At 49.5% G+C, this 22,016-nt stretch overlaps 1 protein-coding gene, 1 long non-coding RNA gene and 1 other non-coding gene across 3 annotated transcripts; all 3 read left to right on the forward strand.

The window, feature by feature from the left end:
* The first annotated feature begins 5,331 nt into the window (after nt 1–5,331).
* Nucleotides 5,332–5,404, forward strand: TRNAF-GAA (transfer RNA phenylalanine (anticodon GAA)). Its single transcript has one exon. It is a non-coding gene; the product is annotated as a tRNA-Phe (tRNA).
* A 6,222-nt stretch (nt 5,405–11,626) lies between these two features.
* LOC119091977 (uncharacterized) lies at nt 11,627–13,592 on the forward strand. The gene is made up of 2 exons (XR_005093479.1): nt 11,627–11,967; nt 12,896–13,592. It is a non-coding gene; the product is annotated as an uncharacterized LOC119091977 (long non-coding RNA).
* Nucleotides 13,593–18,588: 4,996 nt separating this feature from the next.
* On the forward strand, nt 18,589–21,730 carry LOC119099882 (germ cell-less protein-like 1). Its single transcript, XM_037223008.1, has 3 exons — nt 18,589–18,621; nt 20,348–20,496; nt 21,522–21,730. The coding sequence occupies exons 2-3, from the start codon at nt 20,360–20,362 to the stop codon at nt 21,655–21,657; spliced, it is 273 nt and encodes a 90-aa protein (XP_037078903.1). The 5' UTR covers nt 18,589–18,621; nt 20,348–20,359; the 3' UTR covers nt 21,658–21,730.
* The last annotated feature ends 286 nt before the right edge of the window (nt 21,731–22,016 follow it).

The following is a 22,016-nucleotide window of genomic DNA, read 5'->3' on the forward strand; positions in this document are numbered from 1 at the left end:
TCGCTGGCAGCGTTCACAACTACCCAGCACGCCTCCCGTTCGATAACGTACTACGATGAACATCACATTGCACGTGGGCTACCTTTACATGGGCTGCCATATCACGATTTAAATTCCTTTACCGACTTTTCAGCCGTTTCAGGTTGGTCCGTACCAGTTTACCTTCTTTGGTGAGAGACGTCCACCACAACCAGTGCGCGGCAAGGAGTGGAGACGGAGTAGAGGAACAGACGGGGGCGGGGATGGAATTGCACGTGTGTGGTTGGCCGTTCCCCGCGACAGGAAGCGTGATACGCGTTACCGGGCTGGATCTGCGGCGTTGCTGTTGGGTTCAACGTGTGGCCCTGCTTGTATGTGTCAAAGGTTGGCAATAGACAATTTGCTTAGCCAATTTGACAAGTTGACAAAGATATGGCGTTGTCACGCATGCAAAAACGTCTTCAAAATTTGCGTAGGTTAGATGTAATATATAACGTATTGGACTTAAAAATGAAATTAACTGAAAACTGATGTTTGATAAGACAACTCGATTCCACTGTTCCATCATGCATATGTAAGTAACGCCCTTCATTTCATCTGGCCACAAATAATTCGGCATTAATTAAGCTATTCATTGCAGCAAGAACTTGAGTGGTTTTACCTGGTATAGCTGACGACTCCACTTAACAACATGCGTGGCTCGATCTATGAGCGGGTTTGGAACTCCCAGCTCCGATTTTGGTTTGATCTGCAGAGCTCCTTCCGCTTAACAACATGCGTGGCTCCATCTATGAGCGGGTTTGGAACTCCCCAATCCGAATTTGGTTTTATCTGCAGAGCTCCTTCCGTTTAACAGCATACGTGGCCTCATCTATCAGCGGGTTTGGAACTCCCAACTCCGATTTTGGTTTGATCTACAGAGCTCCTTCTGCTCCTCTCGACCGCTTCGGAACTAAGCGATGAAAGAAAGCGTAGTGGTGGGCGAGACTCAAAGCACTTGGGAGAGTCCTCCATGAGAGGAATCCCCGTACTGACTGGGACTTAGTCACTACCGGGACTTCTCTCATGGTTTAGTCCCCCCGCTCGGACACACCCACCACCAGGGAGCGCTTTGGACCTCTCATGGCTGACGCATGCAGCTTTACCCCAGATAAACGGGACGTAGCCCCTTAGAGGATGCAGGCGATGCGTGAAAGGGGAAAACATAAAGATTCCCTTCTTTCAAGGAAGACGTTGATATCAGCACCGTTGCATTGTCGGGACGTCAAGTCAGCGCTGGCTAATGTGACGTCATGGCGCTGCCTTGTGTTCGGGGCCAGTGTGACAACCGACTAGAAAGCAGCGATTGATAAGCGTGCTGCGCTGCCATATTTGCCTTAATCGCCTTTCACACATATGCACGCGACCATCTTGATCGCTAGTGGCGATTTTCGGCCGCAGTCGTGAGCCACCCATGCCTCCGCCCGTGGGACGTCGCAGTTATGTAAACAAACTGACACAGTTGTGCAGGGAACCGTGGCAGCCGCATTGGAAGCGGGACAGCCGCGGCCCGCCAGACCCCGATGGCGGACCAGGTCGGGTCATGGGTCATGTCCTTGCGGACCGGGTCGGGTCATGGGTCATGTCATGGCGGACCGGGTCGGGCGGACCGAACACAAGGCGGGCGGGTCATGGGTCATGTCATGGTCGAGATAAAGGGACAGGTGAGGGAGCCAGACCAGGGAGGCCCGAGATGAGGGTAGCCAGTGGCCCCACACCGCAGCGTGTGCTTCAGTGGCTGGAACTTGGGACAAGTGGCGGCAATCGCCGCACCAAGGTCAATTTAAGGTCATGCTAGGTGACGGAAGAAAACTGGGCATGCATGTCGGCTGGCAACACATACAAATGACAGACGCAGTGACAGATGCGTGGCACCGGCGGTAACTGCCTCTGGGCTTTTTGCGGTAACGTACATGCAAACGAACGAGGATGCATCGGACGTATTGCAATTTGAGTTTGTCAGTTTTTTGATGGAAGGGGAGAAAAACCCGGGACATTTTGTGAAAAGTCGTGAACAACGGACACTGGTGCGAAATCGTGCAAACGAACCCCACACATTTTAATACGCTATAAAGTGACAAAGTAGTTTTATTTTTATTAGGAGGCTAAATAAGGATATTTTATTTGGTATGGTATGGCATGTTCTTTTGGTTTTACAGGCGCGTCTACTGCAGTGGTCATGTTGAGATTTTTAAGAAGGATAGAGTTGTTATTAGGGGGTAGCTGTCGTGAGTTTCATTGGTAGTGTGTGCAACTAAGACATATATTTCGAAATAATTACAAAAAGTAGATGATATTTGGATTTTGAAGGAAGAAAAAGGTGTTACTAACTTGTGGTTGATATCTGAATATGTATATCTTATCCGCGATCATAGTGATTTAACTCTGAATAAACTTAAGCAAGTATGCTATACAAACTTAGACGCGTAAGCTAAAATGAAACATGACATATTCGCCGCATTCTGCTCAAATTTCGACTACGCTAATGTCTTTCAAAAAATGTTTGTAGCACTGCTCTCTCGGTACACCTTGTTTTCGTCCTCTGTTCTTACTTCCGCTGCAGCTGGATGTGTATCCTAACGGCCGGTGTACAGCAACGAGCAGCCCCCCCCCCCCCCATTAACCTCCTTTTGGGTTAATTCCTGTTCCCGGGGACGCATTCGACGTCGCTCACCAACAAAGTCTTACAGGCAACCCAGGGGACGACAGTTAGCATCAGGTGCGTTTCATACCAAGCGATTGGCCCAGCGCTGATGTTCTATAATATATATATATATATATATATATATATATATATATATATATATATATATATTTACATATGTTTTATGCGAAGAAGCAGAAGCGATAGCAGAGTACTCCTGCTATTGTTGCGATAAAGGCATGTTGCTGAAATATCAGACCATCCATATCCCCATGCCCTTGGTTTTTTCCGATGAATAAGGCTACTACTACTGCCTAATCAATGGTGTCCATCTAACCTCAAGTACGCCAAAACAAATTCATCCCCTTCACCAGCACTTTCGAAACATTGCTGCACTGAACTTCATACCCCGTTGTTGTTTAGGTCAAAATGCACTTAATTTTTAACTTACTTTCTCTGTGAGAAAGGTTTTTGGCGTGTGTTTGTGACCCCTCCCAGATATTGGTGCGCCCAATGCCATGTGTGAATGTGCAGAACTCAGCTCCGGTCAAAATGTATTTCGTTTTGAACTTCTTTTTTCAGAAAAAATCGTTTTAACATGTGGTTAAGCGAAATGGCTTTTGCAACATCTAATGCATGGAAATGACGGCTATGTGCTGAAATTGATGGTAACTGTGCTCTAGGGGTGCGGGAACTATGTTCAGGTTGAGCAACTCCGAAATGTCTAAAGTGGTCGCCCAAAATTAAAACATGGGCCGCCCACAAGCCGGAATGGCCCTTTACAACCAATAATGGGACATCTACGGGTCAGAATGGGCCTCATTAGATCAGAAAAGGCTCGCTGCAGGGCAAAATAGGCCCTGAATTAATGGGCCCTTTAAGGGTCCAGAATAGTTCCTCTACAGACCACAATGATAGGAACTGCAGTCAATAACGGGTCCTCTGCAAGCCTGAATGGGCTCCTCCACAGGCCAAGTGGGCGATTGAACGTCAACATAACGGTTCCCTGCAGCTCATAACGGGGCCTCTTCAGGTCATAACGGACCTTCTCCAGGTCAGAATGAGTTCTCTAAATGTTGGAATTGGCCCTCTGCAGGCCAGAACAGGCCCTCCAGTCAACGATAGGCCGTCTGCAGAATGGGTTTTGATTGACCGGAATGACCCTTTTCAGGTCAGACAGCCCTCTACAGGATCAGAAGTGCTCTCGTTGTGTCAGAATGCGTCCTAAATTAGCCAAAATGAGCCTCGACAGGTGAGACTGCACTTTTGCAGGTTTGACGTACATAGCATCTTTACAGTTCAGAATCTGCCCTTAATGTACCAGAAGGGGCCTTTAACGTGCCAAAATGGGCCCTCCAGGTTTGGGGGAGGCAGCAACGCTCCCAGCTTTCAAACCGGGAGGTCGAGCTGTTCCCCCCCCCCCCCCCCCCCCCAGGTTCCCGCGTCCCTGCTGTGCACCAAACACTGAATGCTTGGATCTATTACATACAGTTTTACCCTGACGTCTTTGGTGCCCCAGACATGTTTAGCAGAATATTCTGCTAGCAGTCTGGTATAAGCCCCTGACTGCAAAATGCATGTTTTGCCACCAGCTAGGCTCGTCAATTATTGCAATGCATGCTTGCCATAAATCTGGAGACAGCGTCAACACTTGGGTCATTATTATCACCAAAGTAAGTACAGAGAGTCAATTTTTCAGCAAATAAACTACAATATGTCAGGAGTAGGTTGAGACACGTATGCCGCACAACATTTTGGAAACAATAGTTATTTCAAAGTTTGGTGCAATTTACTCCGGCCAGCAGCAACAATTCTGAGCGGGCAATGCTTCGCAAGGAAATAAAAGAGCTTTGCTTCCTCCTCACCACCATGCACACTGGGCAATGCAATCATATTCAGCATCATTTCGGCCCATAGAACTCAGTCACACCCTTTGGTTTGATTTCCAAATCTGTCCCACACGTGGCGTTTTTGCTTTCTCAGGGGGTGAAAAAAACGTTAACCTATAATACGTCATTTCGGCACGTGACATGCCGCCACGTTTGGGAGCATTATTGACCTGATTTGGCAGCATGTCGGCAGCATTGTTTATGAATACCACGCTGCTAGAACTCGCAGGTATATTTTGAGATATTTCGTCAATAAAAATTTCTAGCGGCTTGGAAACGAATTTGCGTGCTCTGCGCAAGGTATTTCGAGGAAACAAATATACTAGCAGGACTTCTTTGGGACGGGATGGGTTAAGTAGACCGCTCAAATGAAGAATAACTTCAACATCTCCATGCCTAGTTCACTTCTGAAGCACATTTGATATAATTTATGCGAGTAGATTTTATTAAGATTATTAGATTTGTCGAACGAGTCGGGTCTTAGGCATCGGTCCCTAGCGGACCTTTGTCCCGGTTGGCACCGTGCACCTGTGTTGGTGTATATGCGCTAATAGTGTGCGGCGCATATTCACGAAGTATATACGTCGTTATGTAACCGTCGTTTAGTGGATATATTTACTGAAGGTATTGCAGTAGTGTCATTAATTCGCTGGTCCTGTTCGGCATATCAGGCAATTTTGAGGTCTGGGGCAGGCCACCTGCTCCCCCCCCCTCTCCCCTCACCGTGGTGACGCCCATCCCCCCTGGCATACACAAACGAATGAGCGCAACATGATCACAGCCGAAATAGCTCAGTTGGGAGAGCGTTAGACTGAAGATCTAAATGTCCCTGGTTCGATCCCGGGTTTCGGCAGAGTTTTTCCTCGATCGATAATGTGATTTGTTACAGCGTGGGCATGACTATCACTGGCATAGCCACGGTGTCGCGCTGAAAGGAATACCTGGATCGCGTGAATGTTCCCGTGGATTGTGTTACAGTCCCCGAATAGGGCGCGTGAGGCTTCCTTCGTCATGGACATCGTTGGCACATCCTTTGCGGGTGTGGTCCCTTTTCAATCAAACCACGCCGATTATATTTCAAGCGTGCCGTTTTTCTCAATGCTGAAACGTTGATTACATTTTACTTTCATGCCACTTTGTGCTATTTGGCGTCGCATTTTTACGACGCGAATCAGCGCAAATGCAAAAGTTATATCAGCACCTTTCTAAGGTATTCAGCACGGACACAGTTGATGCTTCAACACCACGGCAAAACACCAGCAGAGGGAGTTCTCGGACTGACAGGAGCCAGTGAGCCAAACGATATTCAAGACTGCAGCCGGACTTCATGCCGCTTGCTATGAAGACTGAATGTACCACTGACAATTGCGTAGTTTCGCAAAATGAGTCAGGAGGAGGGCTTTAGAGTAAGATGTGTCGAGACCTACACAAAACAGCCAAAAAAACGTGGTTTTCTGCGGAGTTGGCAATCTTTTCCAAGTTAGAGAGGCTGGGGCCCAAGTTGGAAGAAGTCCCCTTCCCAACTGAATAGGAAACTACACTCGAGGTCATTGGGTATCCATTGCACGCCAAGCACAGCTCCGTTCCTTTCACACCGCCCGATGCTTGGTATGTACAGCCGGTCAGGTACCGTCAGCTCAGGTACTGGTGCCGTGGGACCAGAGCTGCTTCGGAACCAGCCGTCGATTCTGCGATACTGATTCAGTGCATCCCCAGACGCAGAGGGCGACCTTACGACATCGCCCGCCAGAGGCGCCAGGCGTTCTGCGGGGCCCGAGCGGTCTGGCGGGGGTTATGGGCGTCTAGTGGCTCGGTCCCCACAAGTCGGCTCACACACACCGCGGAGGCAGGAGAGAAAGAAACCACAGCGCGCGGGCGGGCGGCGGCCGGCCGGCCCATCATTCTTCATTCATACAGGCGGAAGAAGGACCGATGGATCGCTAGAGTGTGTTCGAAGATGCGACGGTGGTGTCGTCGAGCTACGTCAGCTGACGGGAGGTCACGTGCAGACTCGTGATCGGCTCGAGCTGGATCATGAATCGGCTCATGAGTCGTTTTGGAGTGAGCCGTGAGCTGAATCGGCTCACGGGGAAAAATGCCGCTCTGAGTTATGAGCAAAATGAATTACATCATTCGTGAATGTCATGAACAAAATCACGAGTCCGTCATTAATTATTGCTAACGCTATGGAGAGTGAGTCACATGGTTCAAATGAAAATGGTAAGTAACATGAGGAAACATAACACCCTCAGACAAATTAACAAGCCATTTCAGGGTGTTAATGAAAAGAAGAGCATGCAACATTAAGTGCAAACCTCTCTACAAGATCAGTACAAAGTTTGCTATTGTAAGGTATAAGCAGGAAACACAATATTGACAAGACGGTGGTAATATAAATATAGCCTCGTTCCTCGGAGAAAATCCAGGAGAATGGGGATTGAGATGGGTTCATATTTCAGCAGCATACTTTTATGGAAACAATAGCAGAAGATAAACAATAATAAGAATCCATCTATGTCTCCATTGCCCTGGTTTTTTTTCCGAGATATAGCAAGACTATTTATTGCTGCTGTTTATGTATGTGAATAATATTCCTCGCAAATGCACTGAACAAGTTTCAAACACAATATTGCAGATACTGAACTAAACTTTGCCAAACTTCAGTCCAGGACCAAAGACATGGCACAGACATTCCACATCCCTATAGCATACCCTGAACTTGGTGAAACATTGTCTGCTTCCTATAAAATCAAGGGATGGACATATTTTTCATTGCCGTTTGTCACAACAGTGAACTTATCCATACCTGAACCCCTCCCCCCCAAATACTATATGAGCCGCTGAAAGCATGCATGACTATGTGAAAAAACCAGCAAGATCGTCTTGTCTCATATGCGCATTGTGTGTCGCACATGACCTCCCAGGGATATCGCCAATAACGATTTCCGCGCAGCGCGCAGCTTGTGGGAATTTGGCTTCCAAATTAAGTGGTCTTGGAATGCAAGTACCGTGACACGCAGCATTCTAGTCTCTACGAATCGCGGAAATCTGTTTTGATTGCTAGCCCAGGTGATTACGGTTCTATTAACCAGTACTAGCCATGCCGTCGACGAAAGCATATCAACAATTCAACATAGGATTGCAGTTCTTGCAATAGCGGTAAGCCAGGACAAGTTTTAAACGTAAGATCAGCTTACCGGTACTAGCCATGCCGTCGACGAAAGCATATCAACAATTCAACATAGGATTGCAGTTCTTGCAATAGCGGTAAGCCAGCACAAATTTTAAACGTAAGATCAGCTTACCTATTGCCTGAACATAATGAGAATTTCGACTCACAATTGCACTTCCCACAAACAAGCCCAACAAGAGCCCAATTCATTCTACCCACGTCTACCGCCAGCAAGGAACTGAACTGAAATGAACTGAACTCCAGGCAAGCTTGTGAACTTAACATCTGAACTAAAGATAGGCTAACCTATGCGCCGGCTGTCATTTCCACCAAGATGCCTTAAGCTCATCTCTTCAAGTCTTTCCATGATGGGCTAGGAGTCAAGCTTCGCAGAGGTTAGAGTGCCACGCTACCTGCATTCCAAGACTACTTAATGTGGAAACCGAATTCTCACAAGCTGCGTGTTGCGCGGAAATAGTTACTGGTGATATCCCTGGGAGGTCATGTGCGACATACAATGCGCATATGAGGCAAGACAATCTAGCTCGTTTTCTTATCTAGCCATACATGCTTTGAGCAGCTTGGGTAGTATTGATTGGGGGAGGGCGGGAGGGACCAGGTATGGATTAGTTCATTGTTGTGACAATGGGCAATGAAAAATATGACCATCCCTTGATTTTATAGGAATCAGACAATTTTTCACAGAGCCCATGGCAGACTATAAGGATGCAGGATGTTTGTTCCATGTACTAGCTTCTGGTCGCAGGCTGATACTTATGTATATTTTCTATATTATATATATATATATATATATATATATATATTTATATATACACATAATAGACATATGGGGAACGTTCAACTGTCCGAACAGTAGGCAGGTGTTTAAGCCTGTTGCTTCTTGGTAGAGAAGCTACCATGTCGCTGGGACTCCGTCGCCGCAGCCCGCGCAGTCGAAACAGAGAACTGCTGGAGTAGCGGTTCAGTTCACCGACCGAAAATGAAAAACCAGCGTAGTCATCTGAGTCCGCAACGCGAAATTAGATTGTGACACAAGTCAAGTTGCAAAATTATGGCTAGGAATAATCAGTGGACAGATCACACAGGTTAAAGATCTTACCCACGGGCCAGGGAACCCGCGCCATTGAGGTCGTATTCTTGATCTTCAATCTTCTCATACAGGTTTCGCGTTATTTTATTTAAATCTTCACGACTTGTAGGATTCGAAAGCTAGACCTCTGGATCCTAGGCACTATGACGTGCCGCTTCGCGACAATGCGCACGCGCGCCTCCCTTTTCAAACACAAATCATACGACATTCTCCAAAAGTAAACGCCAAAACCCTTCTCTAAATCACTGGCGTCGCCCCTGCGCGTCACCCCGGCCGAAAGCTCCCTGCGCGCGCCCCTGCACATCCAAGCAACAGCACGACCAACACAACATGCGGCGGCCGGTGGTGGCCGGCAGCACCGCAACCGGGGGTCAATACGTGGGCCGATGCGGGTCCGGTGACGGGTCTGCGATCCCTGGTCGACCGGTGCGGTGCGACACTGCACACTGCACGGTGCAGTCCGACACAGCACACTGCACGGTGCAGCGCGACCTACGTCGGGTTAGCATTGCTCGTGCGAGTTCGGTGACCAGTCGGTGAGTTCGGTGAACAGTCGGCGAGTTCGGTGAGCAGTCGGCGGGTTCGGTGAGTAGTCGGCGAGTTCGGTGAACAGTTGACGAGTTAGGTGAGCAGTCAGTGGGTTTGGTGAGCAGTCGACGGGCTCGGTGAGCAGTCGGTGAGTTAGGTGAACAGTCGACGAGTTCGGTGAATGGTCAGCGAGTTCGGTGAGCAGTCGGTGGGTTCGGTAAGTAGTAGGCGGGTTCGGTGAGCGGTTGGAGGGCTCGGTGAGCAGTTGGCGATTCCGGTGAACAGTCGACGAATAAACAGTCGACGAGTTCGGTGAACAGTCAGCGAGTTCGGTGAGCAGTCGGTGGGTTCGGTGAGCAGTCAGTGGGTTCGGTGAGCAGTCAGCGAATTCGCTGAGCAGTCGACGGGAGCCGTGACAAGTGGGGTATACAGGCGTCGATTGGATTCCAGATTTATTGGAAATTCCAAAAGTTTTGAAACCCTTATCTGTAAATCAAGCGGGCAGGGATAAGAAATCCTGTGCTTATTTTTTTTGGGGGGGGGCAACCGATGTAATTATGTTGTGTCGCAAGGTGGTACGCATCTCAACTTATTGAATGCTGCTCGTTTTGGCATAATTTGATTTTGGGACATAAACAAGTCATTGATAGAGCACACTGGCCAAGACTTCCATTTCAAACATGAGATAGGAGAATCAGTATTAGTAGGGCAGCATGTGTCGGAGAATCAGTATTAGCAGGGCAGCATGTGTCGGAGAATCAGTATTAGCAGGGCAGCATGTGTCGGAGAATCAGTATTAGCAGGGCAGCATGTGTCGGAGAATCAGTATTAGCAGGGCAGCATGTGTCTGTAGTAAAAGACATCGATCGGTGATCGATGTTACTGTCATTAGGAAAGCCTTTGCTTCTCATTGGTCATCCAGTTCCGATTCATTACTACCCGCTATCCGGCCCAGCTTCCGCCGTTGGCGTAAGTCATAGTTGAGCTTGGTGGACGTCGATGTGTATTGTAAGTTGTGGATGTTTTTACGGAAGTCAGTGACGCACATTACTTAGCTTTTTCGATTTGAGGGAGGAATGCAGCAACAAGAAAGACGGTTGCCGTCATTGGTTGCAAGTTGCAGTGGCTTTGACCTCAGACACCCCTAGTATTTTGTAAATCCGATTTTTTATACTTTTTGGATGGACGGTTGGTTCATCTCTGGACATCGGATTGGACTTTGGGCAAAAGCTTGCCGAAACCAGCCCCTTTGATGAGGCATGTTTGAGCGTCTGGTGAGCTGCCAGTAGATGCAGAGAGGGGTAAGAGTGTCCTGAGACAGGTCGTGTCTGTGTGAGTGCGTGAGAGTGTCTGGTGTTTTAGGTGCCTAGCGTACTGTCCCGTCCTGTCCTAGTGTACTGTCCTCCCTCCACACCGCTGTGACTGAACACGAGGCCGGCGCTCAGGCTGAGGTAGCCCGACAGGCTGTGTGAAGGACTGCTAGGCGGTCGCGCAAGGCGTCTGGTAGCGTGTGTCATCGTCCCGGGCCTTCTGTCGCCGGCGTTGCGACCTCACGAAGCAGTGCTTTGTTCAGATCCAGACTTGAACAGTGACCAGGCGCTAGCTTGGCCTTTGTGCGTTTTTATCATGTTCTTGGTGTGCTTTCATCAACGTAGAGCCTCCATTTCCGTGGCGCTGCATGCATCCTTTTGACTGGAATCAGATATGACGTCATAGCTATGAAACAACTTATAATTAACGCGTGTTGGATGAGTGTAGTGGTCACGGTCAGAGCTAGACTGCGACACGCTGTGCTCATGAGGTGTAGTTCGAAAACTCGTCGATAGATGGCAGCAGCATTGGCAGAAGCTCAATGTTGAGCATCTGCGAAAGGTCATTTTTGTGAAGGCGGCTTATCGCGCGTCCACTCATGCTGTTGTGATTTATCACAATGTGTGACGTCATCGACATCACTACGTGACATCGCCAATCGCGCATTTTGTGACCCGTCATGAGACAGCTGTAAGTCGCTGCCCACACAGGGTACCATCACCGGCCATACCCCTCCGCGTGCCATCACCATCGGCCATCACACATAGCCATCACCCGTACCCCTCCTGAGACAAATGGTGCCACTTTCACTCATCATCTCATCATTGTGTGACGAGATGATGAGTGGCGTCGTATCTCTCCTGCCACCAGCGACGTCATTGCCGTCTTTCTCTGCCACCAGTGACGTCACTACCGCCTTTCACTGCCACCAGTGACGTCACCACCGCCTTTCTCCCACCAGTAACGTCACTACCACAGTCCTCTGCCCACTGGCCCAACACCGCCTCTGTTTCCGCTGCTGCCGCAGGTTGGCCGTCGCCGCCCCGGCCTCGGGGCCCGGCGGTGACCTGACCGGCGACCCATGATGACGTCACTGGGACAGGCGGTGTCGTTGTGCCTCCGGGTAACGTTTGCGATCGTCCTCGTTGCCATCCTGCTGAACATGGCGTACGGCCTCTTCATCGGAGTCAGCGAGTTCTACGGTCACGAAGAGCTGAAGCCGGTGCAGTAGCGCCTGATGAAAACGGGGATGAAGCTGGTGCGGGTGGCGGTGCTGGAGGCCATGCTGAACCAGGTGGAGTACCGGCGCTGTTTGCGGTGTCAAAGCCAATACTGTGGCCATACTGGATGCTTTCTGAAGGGCACGATAATCAATTTACTGTGATAGGTAGATCGGCTATTTTTCCCGCATTATTATTAAGGTAGCCATAGATTATCCACTTACCGCGATACCGTCAGAGTTTGGCTGCCACACGCTGCGCTCACAAGGTGTGCTTCGAAAACTCGTCGATAGATGGCAGCAGCATTGGCAGCAGCTCCATGTTGAACATATGCGAAAAGTCATTCTTGTAAGTTCGTTCTGCACCAACCGTTAACGCCTGTGCTCCACCCACAGCTGAAGTGGTTTGACACACTGTGGTCCATACTGTGGCCACACACTGTGGTCCATACTGCGGTCACACACTGTGGTCCATACCGTAGTCACGCACTGTGATCCATAATGTAGTCACGCACTGTGGTCCATTCCGTATTTACGCACCGTGGTCCATACTGTAGTCACGTACTGTAGTCCATACCGTAGCCACGCACTGTGGTCCATGCCGTAGTCACGCACTGTGGTCCACACTGTAGTCATGCACTGTGGTCCATACTGTAGTCACGTACTGTACTCCACACCGTAGTCACCTGCTGAAGGTCACTATCTATGCTTTCTGAAACTTTCACTGAGGCAGAAGACATGCAGGAGTTCAGCCGCCGTTCAGACAGCCAGAACAACGGGCTAGGAGGACTCACAGCCAATGTAAATAGGGTCTGGAGCAGCCGACAGGCTGCTCCAGACCCTTAGCCACGCCCCACACCACGCCCCACACAACAGGTGACCCCACAAGGTCACCTGTTGACTGCCTTAGGGTTAAACCACGACAACACAGCGTCTCGAAGAAGCTGAAACATTCGAACACTGTGCGATGATATTGTCGAACATGGCACGCTTTTTGTTTCAGGGACGATTTCAGTTTTGGCCCTTCGAGCCCCGGCCGGTGTTGAAACCGGCGCAGAAGCCGGTTCGGTATCGCGTGCTGTAGACGGCAGCGACCCCGAATTGCACCGAAGCGAGCAGGGAGGAAGGCCCAGGAGAATGCGTTGGTGACTCCAAGGGGCCAGCGTTCCAGACCTTGACAGTGCAGAGACCCTGAAATCCTGTGACGCTGTGACCCTGTGACCCACGCGACCTTGTTGACCTCACCGTAGGCCCTCAGCAACGCAGCTCCGACCGACTGCTTATCGAGTTCAGCGCTGCACGCGGTAGCGGGGTGCGGTCCCAGCAGCCGCGCGGGCACAAGGTCACGTCGTCGGTCGCTCGCTGCTGATGACCTGCGCTCCCGGCGCTGACGATGATGCACGTCAGGTGACCCGGCGCGTCCTTCTAGTCCTGTAATTTCGGCGTTGTTGCAAGTCGTGAAAACGTGCCTGCTAGGCAAGAAGCCACAAGCTGGATTTTCTTTGGGGTGTCGCGTGCTGTGATGGATCCTTTTCCTCCGATCAAGCAGGTCACATTTCTGGACAACGTCAATGCTCTGCTTGCTCCGATAGCTATCATGGCTGTTAAATGCAATGTAGATGCAAAGCAACTTGTTGAGAAGAACCAGCCTACGTGCCCGGATAAATGTCAGCCGTTAGCCAATAGAGAAATGTGAGGCCTACTCGTCTATCAAACATCGATGCCTTCGGCTGAGAAAGGATGCTGCGCCTAGCAGACAGGGACTAGCAAGGTCTTAGCCCACGTCAGCGTTTACATTGACCGGGCTGCAACAAAGTCGGTTTAAAGGTAGAAATTCTGGTATAATGGAATCACGCATCGGGTGCGTATAACCAATGCCAACACACGCTGCAAAATATTTTACATGTGTTCTCATTGCATACCATGCAGCACTAACGCCTAATATACACAAGGTTAATACACCACATTTTCATCGTACGAAATCATTGGGATAGATGCTGCTCAAAACAAGAATAGGATTTACTAGAATAAGACACTTTTCGGCGCAGTAGAAAACGATAAACGCCGTCGCCGACAATATATATATATATATATATATATATATATATATATATATATATATATATAGCGCTTATATGTATATATATATATATATATATATACATATATATATATACACATCTCTCTCTCTATCTCTCTTTCTCTCTCTCTCTCTCTCTCTCTCTCTTCTCTCCTCTCTCTCTCTCTCTCTCTCTCTCTCTCTCTCTCCTCTCTCTCTCTCTCTCTCGCTCTCTCGTCCTCTCCTCTCCTCTCTCTCTCTCTCTCTCTCTCTCTCGCTGTCTCATCTTAAAAATGCTCGTATGTCCATCCTGTTTCAAACGGCGATCAGACATCAGCGTGGACACTGGCGATGTCTGAATTGAAGTATTCATGCGAGTAAAGCAGATTCGGAGCAGCACTGGGGCCTCTGTACCGGCGCTGGGGCCTCTGTATCGGTCAATAGCCAAGTGGTTCGATCCCCGCGAACGAATCCTAATGGACTCCTCTGAGTGGTTCTTGTATGTAGGTTTGGAGGCTAGATACGGTAACCGAAGCCAACTTTTTTGGTCGGTAGAAAATGTGTGACAGGTTTTGCTTCCCACATCAAAGACGGCAATCGTGTATCGACGTTTGAAGCTTCTATTTAATCCAGAGGAAAACCGCAAGTTCCAAGACGAGGAGAGCCCCGGAGAGGAGCGGCCCGTAAATGTACACGTTTACGGCTGCTCGTCCAGCTCGTCCAGTTTGTAGCATATGTTTTATCACTGTTCGGTATTCCTGCAAAACCGCTCAATATCTAGTGAAGACAGAGCTTAGTTCAGGAACGGGGCATGACCTATGCCCCCCCCCCCCCCACTTGGCTATGTCCCTGGTTGCTGGAGAGAAGGAGGTAACTGAGTAGTTGAGGGGGGGGGAGGGGTAAGTGCATGAATTACACGGGGTCGCCCAGTGATCGGCTTGCACTGTCAAGGCCCCTTGCGAAAACTCCATCAACACTCCCACTCGACCCCAAGGGCGAACCCACCATCACATCTTGGAATGGCTAAGCTTTCATTAGCGCGCCAGGTTCTCGAAGACCAAGCCTACTTAAAAACTTTGCCTTTTTACCGTCTCAGGTCTGGGATGGGTAATGAGGGGGGGGGGGATGTTCGTCCGGTCCGTCCGTCCAAGCGTAGGAGGGACGGACCGGCGGCTGCTCGTCCAGTCGTCCAGTTCGTGGCCGAGGGCACAATCAGTCCTGAAAAGGGGGTGGGGCACAGGGTTGACAAACGCCCCTGGTGATGAAACGCTCCCACAAAAAGGGATATGGTTCACTAGGTTTCGGGTTCAAACAATTTTTTGTATTGCTTTTTGTTTGCCTTCTTTAACTTCAACGGATGTCAAGGTAGACTGGAAGATGCGATTTTGTTTGTATTTATAGCCAATGAACGGAAGGAAGTGGCCATGAAATGACTGCATGAAACAAGCAACCGCCCCTGATAATTTTACAATCGTTCAGTACGCTATCAAAACCGACGGCACACAGAGGCATTGTCAGGACTTTACTGAATTCCACAAATATCTAAGATTTCCATGATCGTAGATTGTGGATTAGAATGCAGTATTTTTGTTTTACTTATCTAACCAACCCATTTTTGTCTGTAAATGTCCTAGTTATATCAGTATGGATTGGTAACGACAATATGCAGCATAGTTTTGAGCATACCCGCTCGCAAGTCTTGGAAACAAAAACCCCGACGCCCGACGTTGCAGTCTCCATAGGCCTGCAGCGTCGGCTCTGTGATTAACACTAAGCGCCGGCCAACGAGCAGGCAACGATCGCGCATCTGCAGAAGTACGTTTGTACGTCTTTGGACATTAATTCGCGTGTCTGACGTAATTATGACGCATTCGTGTGATCACGTAGTCATGACGTAATTTCACCCCTGCGACTTTAAGATAACAGGAACGGACTAGTGCGCTGTGTGCGATTTATTCGCCTGATCGATGCCTGCAAGTAAGCTACACTCCTGAGCAGGGCGATTCTGGTTTTTGAAGTCTGAACTTTGGATGTTTCACATTGTTCAGCCCCTGCTACTATGCCGGTTTGTGTAAACATGCTCTTGCAGAGCGTTGGTGCGATCAGATGACATTAAGGGTCCTCTCAAAGTCTCTGGGATTTTCTTATTTCCGGTCTCTGGCCTTCAGATCACGCTATGTTTTTCTCCTTTCTGGTGCGAACAAAATACCAGCTGTTATCTCAATCAGCCTTTTCTTGGTCTGTTCTTTTTATGGCGAGCATGACATCTGATCTTCACCTGAGATGGGCTGCAGCCTACAAATACGCTGTTGCGTGGCTTATGTCGCAGGCCGTGGCTTCCATCCTATTTAGCACGACTCATCCTTTGGCATCAGCCGATTGAGCCAGCCTTAAAGTGAAGTGACCAGATCAGGGAGATGAGATTCCCAGATCACCCCACAGTCAGCGTAGGCAGTCTCACCAGTCAGGACAGCGGCCGGTCCGGTCTGAGCAGCGTCCGGTCTGGCGACGGAGGTGTGTCAGCTTGGCGCGGCCCGTCCGCGGGCGTCGTCTGCCGGGACAGCTCCGACCGTGGGGCCACCTGTTCGGCCGAGCGAGGCGCCACCTACACCAATGAGGCCGAGCGGCCACCTACACCAATGAAGAGTCTTTTGCTGAGTTTTAGAGCAAAAGTGGGATGGGAAAAGTGAGTGGACAACAGTGCGTATGGAAAAAGTACGTTTGGCAAATGTTCGTGAGAAAAGCATACAGGTTATTAAGTGTGTAACGACAAATTTAGTAGTTCAAGAGGTAGGTGTGATTAGGGGTCGCAAAGCAAAATGCTCGTCGAAAAAAGCTCGCATGGAAATGTTCGTGAGCGCCAACGATCTCATGGGAAAAGTCCGTAGTTCGTTACTCGAACGCAAATGTTAGCGTGCAAACGTATACAAGCAAAAGTTTACAAAAGACCATATGCGGATGTAGGAAGTGGGGAAATTTTGTAACTAAACGGTCCTTAGCGAAAAGTTTGTTTGACAAAGCACGTGTGCAAAAGATGACATGTAGATTGCAAGCTGCAATGAAAATCCCAATCTTTGGTGCCTTGACTCGGATTCGTGGACACTGCGGGGGTGAGCACATGGCGTCAACTGGTGAGGGGAGTGGTCAACCGGTGAGGGGAGTGGTCGCAAATGGCGGTGGACAACGACCATTGGCACTGGCCAGGTACAGAGCAATAGAACACTGGTCAGGTGGTATGCTATGACTAGCTTGTCTCTTCATGACGTCAAACAGTCAGCAAATGAGTTCGGACTTATGAAAGCTCTCCAAAATGAGCCTGCGATGGAAAGAGCCGGGCAGCGGTGCTAGTCTCACAAAATGAGCTGGATGGGTGGTTGGGCGAGTGGGCTGGGGGCGGGGCTAAACAGTGAAAAATGGCCCAGCCTACTCCCCAAAACATGCCTAAAAGCAGGTTCCTCCCCACATTTGGCCCACCTCCTTCCCAAAGTTGGGAAAGGAGCCCAAACGGGGTGGGGGGGACTGAACCCCTCCCCCAACTGAATGGGAAATTATGCCCCTCGGACCGGAGATCAACAAGGAAAAACGTACGTTCCGCGGATGCCCACCATGCTTATTGTGTTCCCTCTCTATCTCCCACCCTGAAGACGCCTCTGTCGGCGCTTACACCTAGCACCTTCTGAGCGCGCCACTAACGCGACAGGGTAAGTGTTGTATTTGAATGAACGTCGTGCTGATGGCCTGAGATTGGGTTTTGGTCCATGTCTCGGGGACCGGTTGCTTCGGATGCCAAATTGAGATCTGTTAAGTAATTTTCGGTTCCTTCCAGTTCATGAGGCGGTGGCTGCCATAAATTTGACTGGTCAGTATTGGGCGGAGGTTCGTTTATGTTATCGTGGTCCGTTTAAGTGAAATATCTTTTATGTTTATCGCCGTGATCAGTACGCCTAACCTAGGTACCAAAATCGCCGAGACCGCCGGAGCACCAACGGCCGAGGCTGTCCTACGGTGAACGAGCGAATTAATCTGTACACGGACTGCTAGTAAACACCGCGTGCTAGGTGGGCAGTGTCGCTCACAAATGTCGCTCCACCCAACGGTGGCGTTTGTTGACCGATACCCTTACCCTTGACGCGCACCTGTGGCCATCTGGGCTGCGGCTTACTGAGGTATTTGGTCTTTCCACACTGATTGGAGACGTTAGACGTCATGGGACTCTCGGTGGTCGCAGAAGCACTGAGTAACGGATCTGAACCTGAATTTTTGGGGCTGCGACAGCTCCATGGACATTGGTTGTTTTAAACCGACGACTTTTCTGGGGACCGTCCAAACCACCTTACGACAGCTATGTACTGCTGGCGACGGACGTGCTGCTTTTGGCGAGGCAAAAACGGAATTACCGCGTATTCAGCCAGCAGCCAGCGCCCTTCTAACACAAAATAGGCGTAAACTGCCTTGGTTAGACCAACATCATGACCTCTGGAACAAAATGTGTTGAAGTTCGGATTTCAACCATTACTGTGCCGATCAAAGTGGACTATCTTTTAGCATTTTTACGGAACTCGCCACGGCGATGTTAATGGCGCTGCTGTGACAAACTAAATTTGTGTGATTGTTATTGTTTGCGGGCTTGGTTGTTATTGAGATCGAACTTACTGTATCCAGAACGTCAGGTAGATATGCATACGTTACTGAGATAAATTGCAAAGATGTTGAGCTGTGCATTGATTGTTCAGACATGTGATTTCGACTATGGTTAATGAAATATCGCTCTTTTTAAGTGAACCTAACTTATCTTCGTATTGTGAGGGCTGGGGATTATTTTAAAGCATATAGTCGTTTGTTTTCTATGACTTCATGAGATAGGGATGATTGAGGTGTAACACCAGGACCGTGGTTTCCCATTTTGTGGTGCCTGGGGGAGGACCTCCAGTCCCGCGTCTTTGGAAGTGAGGTGGCTCAAGTTGCAGATGGAACACTAATCATTAAAGGGTATTTTTAGCCTTATTTTCCCAGTGCAATCCTCTAATATGTTGTGGCAAACTGTGCCTCTGTGTATGAAAATGACTGGGAAAGTGCTCAAAACCTTGCCCTCCAATGTATACATCATAACACCTTTGTCGGTTCAGCATTTCAAATGGTGTAAGTCAATCAAAAAACACTTGCTACATGGCACACCATGTTTACATACTGATGTCACTGCTCAGGCTACCCAGGCTAAATCTGGTTTAGATCATGGTGTACTGAGCTCTTGCAGGCTACTTTTTATATTTTCTGTGCTCATCATTTAAGGTCATATGCTGCTGCAAAACCAACTCCATTAAAAAACATGCATGCAATTGTGTTGCAAAGTATGCTGCGAGGAAAGCTATGATCAGAGATTAGAAAGAAGCATAGCATCATCATTATCTGTGGATATTCTCCATTTTAAAGAAAATGCAGCTTGAAATGTAGACAGTTTTCTTCTTATCCAGGGTGTTCAATATCTGCGAACAGCAAAGTGAATATATGTAGTTGTGAAATTCCTGGACAGTCTCAGAAAAGCCCCACAGGGTGTTAAGGTATTTGGCCTGACTGCTTACAGATAGGTTGCTCATGAAATGAACTGTTCCAGTGCCCAAGTCAAATCCCACATTTTTGGGAATTGGTTGTTGTACCATGCACAAAGCAAGGCCTTAATTTCCCACTTGCCTCTGTTGTATCTTTTTGGCTTCCACTGACCCATGCTCACCCTAATTAGTCTCTGCTCCCTGGACCATCAAGTGCTGACCACTTTTCCAATGCCGATCCCTCTTGGCCAGTATTGTTACACACTGACTCCTCAATGCCAGCTGTCACTGTTAGCCCGCTGCCAGCTTCAGGTGGTCCATTTGATGCCTGGGGAACTCCACCAGGTCTTTTCTACCCTTCACAATCCCAGCTAACCCCTACTGATCTCACCTGACTGGAGATAGCCTGCATTAATCCTGGCTGAGCCTTAATTTGCCACACAAAGACCATGCACATTCCATCACAGGGAAATCTAGGGTGACTGCCTGCAAATTACAGCTGGGGGACTCTGTCTGACCTCAGCTGACCCCCACTTAACTGTGGCTAACACCAGCTAGCTTCCACTTGATCCTACTTGACCCCAGCTGACCCCCACTTGACTCTCTCTGACCATGGCTGACCCCCACTTGATCCTGTCTGTCCCCAGTGACCCCCACTTGACCCTACATGACCCCAGTGGCCCCCAATTGACTTCAGCTGACCCACAATTGACTACCTGACCCCAGGTGACCCCAACGTGACCCTGCATGACCCCCATTTGACCCTACATGACCCCAGATAACCACACTTGACTGGGTGACCCCCACTTGACCCTGGCTGACACTCTTGGACCTGACGCCCTTCCCACAGCCAGAAGGCACGATGGGTGCGGTGCTGGGACGGCTGGCCGAGTCAGCTGGCTCGCTGACCAGCCTCAAAAGGACGCTCCAGGAGCTCGAGGATGATGATGAGGACGCCGGTGACGGCGACTTCGACCGGCTCATGAGGACACCGAAACGGTGCGGACTAGGGCAGGGCGGAACGGGATACGATGGAGGGGTGCGAGACCTTTCGTGTTCCATCACCGTGGCTAAGCTGCGGTATGGGGCGGCGTGGGGAGGTAGGAAAAATAAGGGACGCCGTGCCGCAGCTGCTAGGCAGTCTGAATTCAACACCTTTGCTGTGTGTGTTTATTCCGCATGGTTCGTATAGGTGTGTTTATTCTCAGAGAATGCTTGGCTTGGAATGCTTCAAAATGGAACAGTTCGTCCGTCCTGCTGATCTGGCCGCCGCGAACTCGGACACATTACCCGGCTTTGCGGCTCTCCTTTCACTTAGAAATATGCCTTTTCAGCGAGGCCGGCTTTAGGTATGTGGGTAACTGTCTTGTGTCATGTGATGCCACCACTCAGTCACCGAGTGAGATCGACTCACCTGACCCCACTCAGTTGACCGTACTCAGCTGACCCCTTCACACCGATCAGTCTGAACATTGCGCCTGCTCTCAATCTCGTGTGGATCTGGATCTCTGGATGCCGCTGGATCTCGTGTCCAGCATCTGCCGTGCCCTCGTTGGCGGCGGATATACAAACAGGTAGTACAGACACGGATAGACAGACGAGTTAGGTAGTACAGACACGGATAGACATACAAGTTAGGCAGTACAGACACGGATAGACAGACAAGTTAGGTAGTACAGACATGGATGGACAGACAAGTTAGGTAGTACAGACACGGATAGACAGACAAGTTAGACAGCACAGACACGGATAGACAGACAAGTTAGGTAGTACAGACACGAATAGACAGACAAGACAATAGACAGACAACGTACGGACAAGGGTAGGAAGCTTCAGGGTCCAGATCGGTGCGGCAAGTCGAAACAACACACCAAAAACTCGCCGCGAAGAGGAAGAAGATGGCAACATTCTTGCCATCGTCCCGATGTCGCCTATTTTCTACGCAGCTCCCCACCCGCCGCTCGCCGTCAAAGTGCCGTCACTTGGACTCCCGTCGCTGAGACCTGGGCATGCCCCATTTCCAGACGCAAGCTGGTGTCCACGATGACCTACGTGTACGAAACCATGTTCAAGGGCGGCGAGGGCAGCGACGTCACACTACACGCCCTGGGACGGAAGTGGCGACTGCACAAACTTTACCTCTCTCAGGTCAGTGGGTAAGCTCTGCCTCTCTCAGGTTAATGTATGAGCTGTGCTTCTCCCAGGTTAGTGGATAAGCTCAACCTCTCCCAGGTCAGTGGATAAACTCTACCTCTCCCAGGTTGGTGGATGAGTCTTTCATCTCTAAGCTGGCGGACAAACTTCGTCTATTTTTCTGCGGACGTGCTTCCCATGGTTCCTCTCAGGCAAGTGGACAAGTTCCGCCTCTCCATTCAGTGAATGAGCTCTGCATCTATGGGGTCTATGGGATGAAGCTTTGTCACGCGTAAGGTCTACCAGGCCTGTCACTCGAGACATGACACGGACCCAACAGAAGCACTGCTAGGTTGGCGTAACGCCCCGGCTGAGAGTAGGGGGTT

This window comes from Pollicipes pollicipes, unplaced genomic scaffold (assembly GCF_011947565.3).
Source record: "Pollicipes pollicipes isolate AB1234 unplaced genomic scaffold, Ppol_2.1 Scaffold_1600;HRSCAF=1878_pilon_pilon_pilon, whole genome shotgun sequence".
NCBI classification, from domain to species: Eukaryota; Metazoa; Arthropoda; class Thecostraca; order Pollicipedomorpha; family Pollicipedidae; genus Pollicipes; species Pollicipes pollicipes.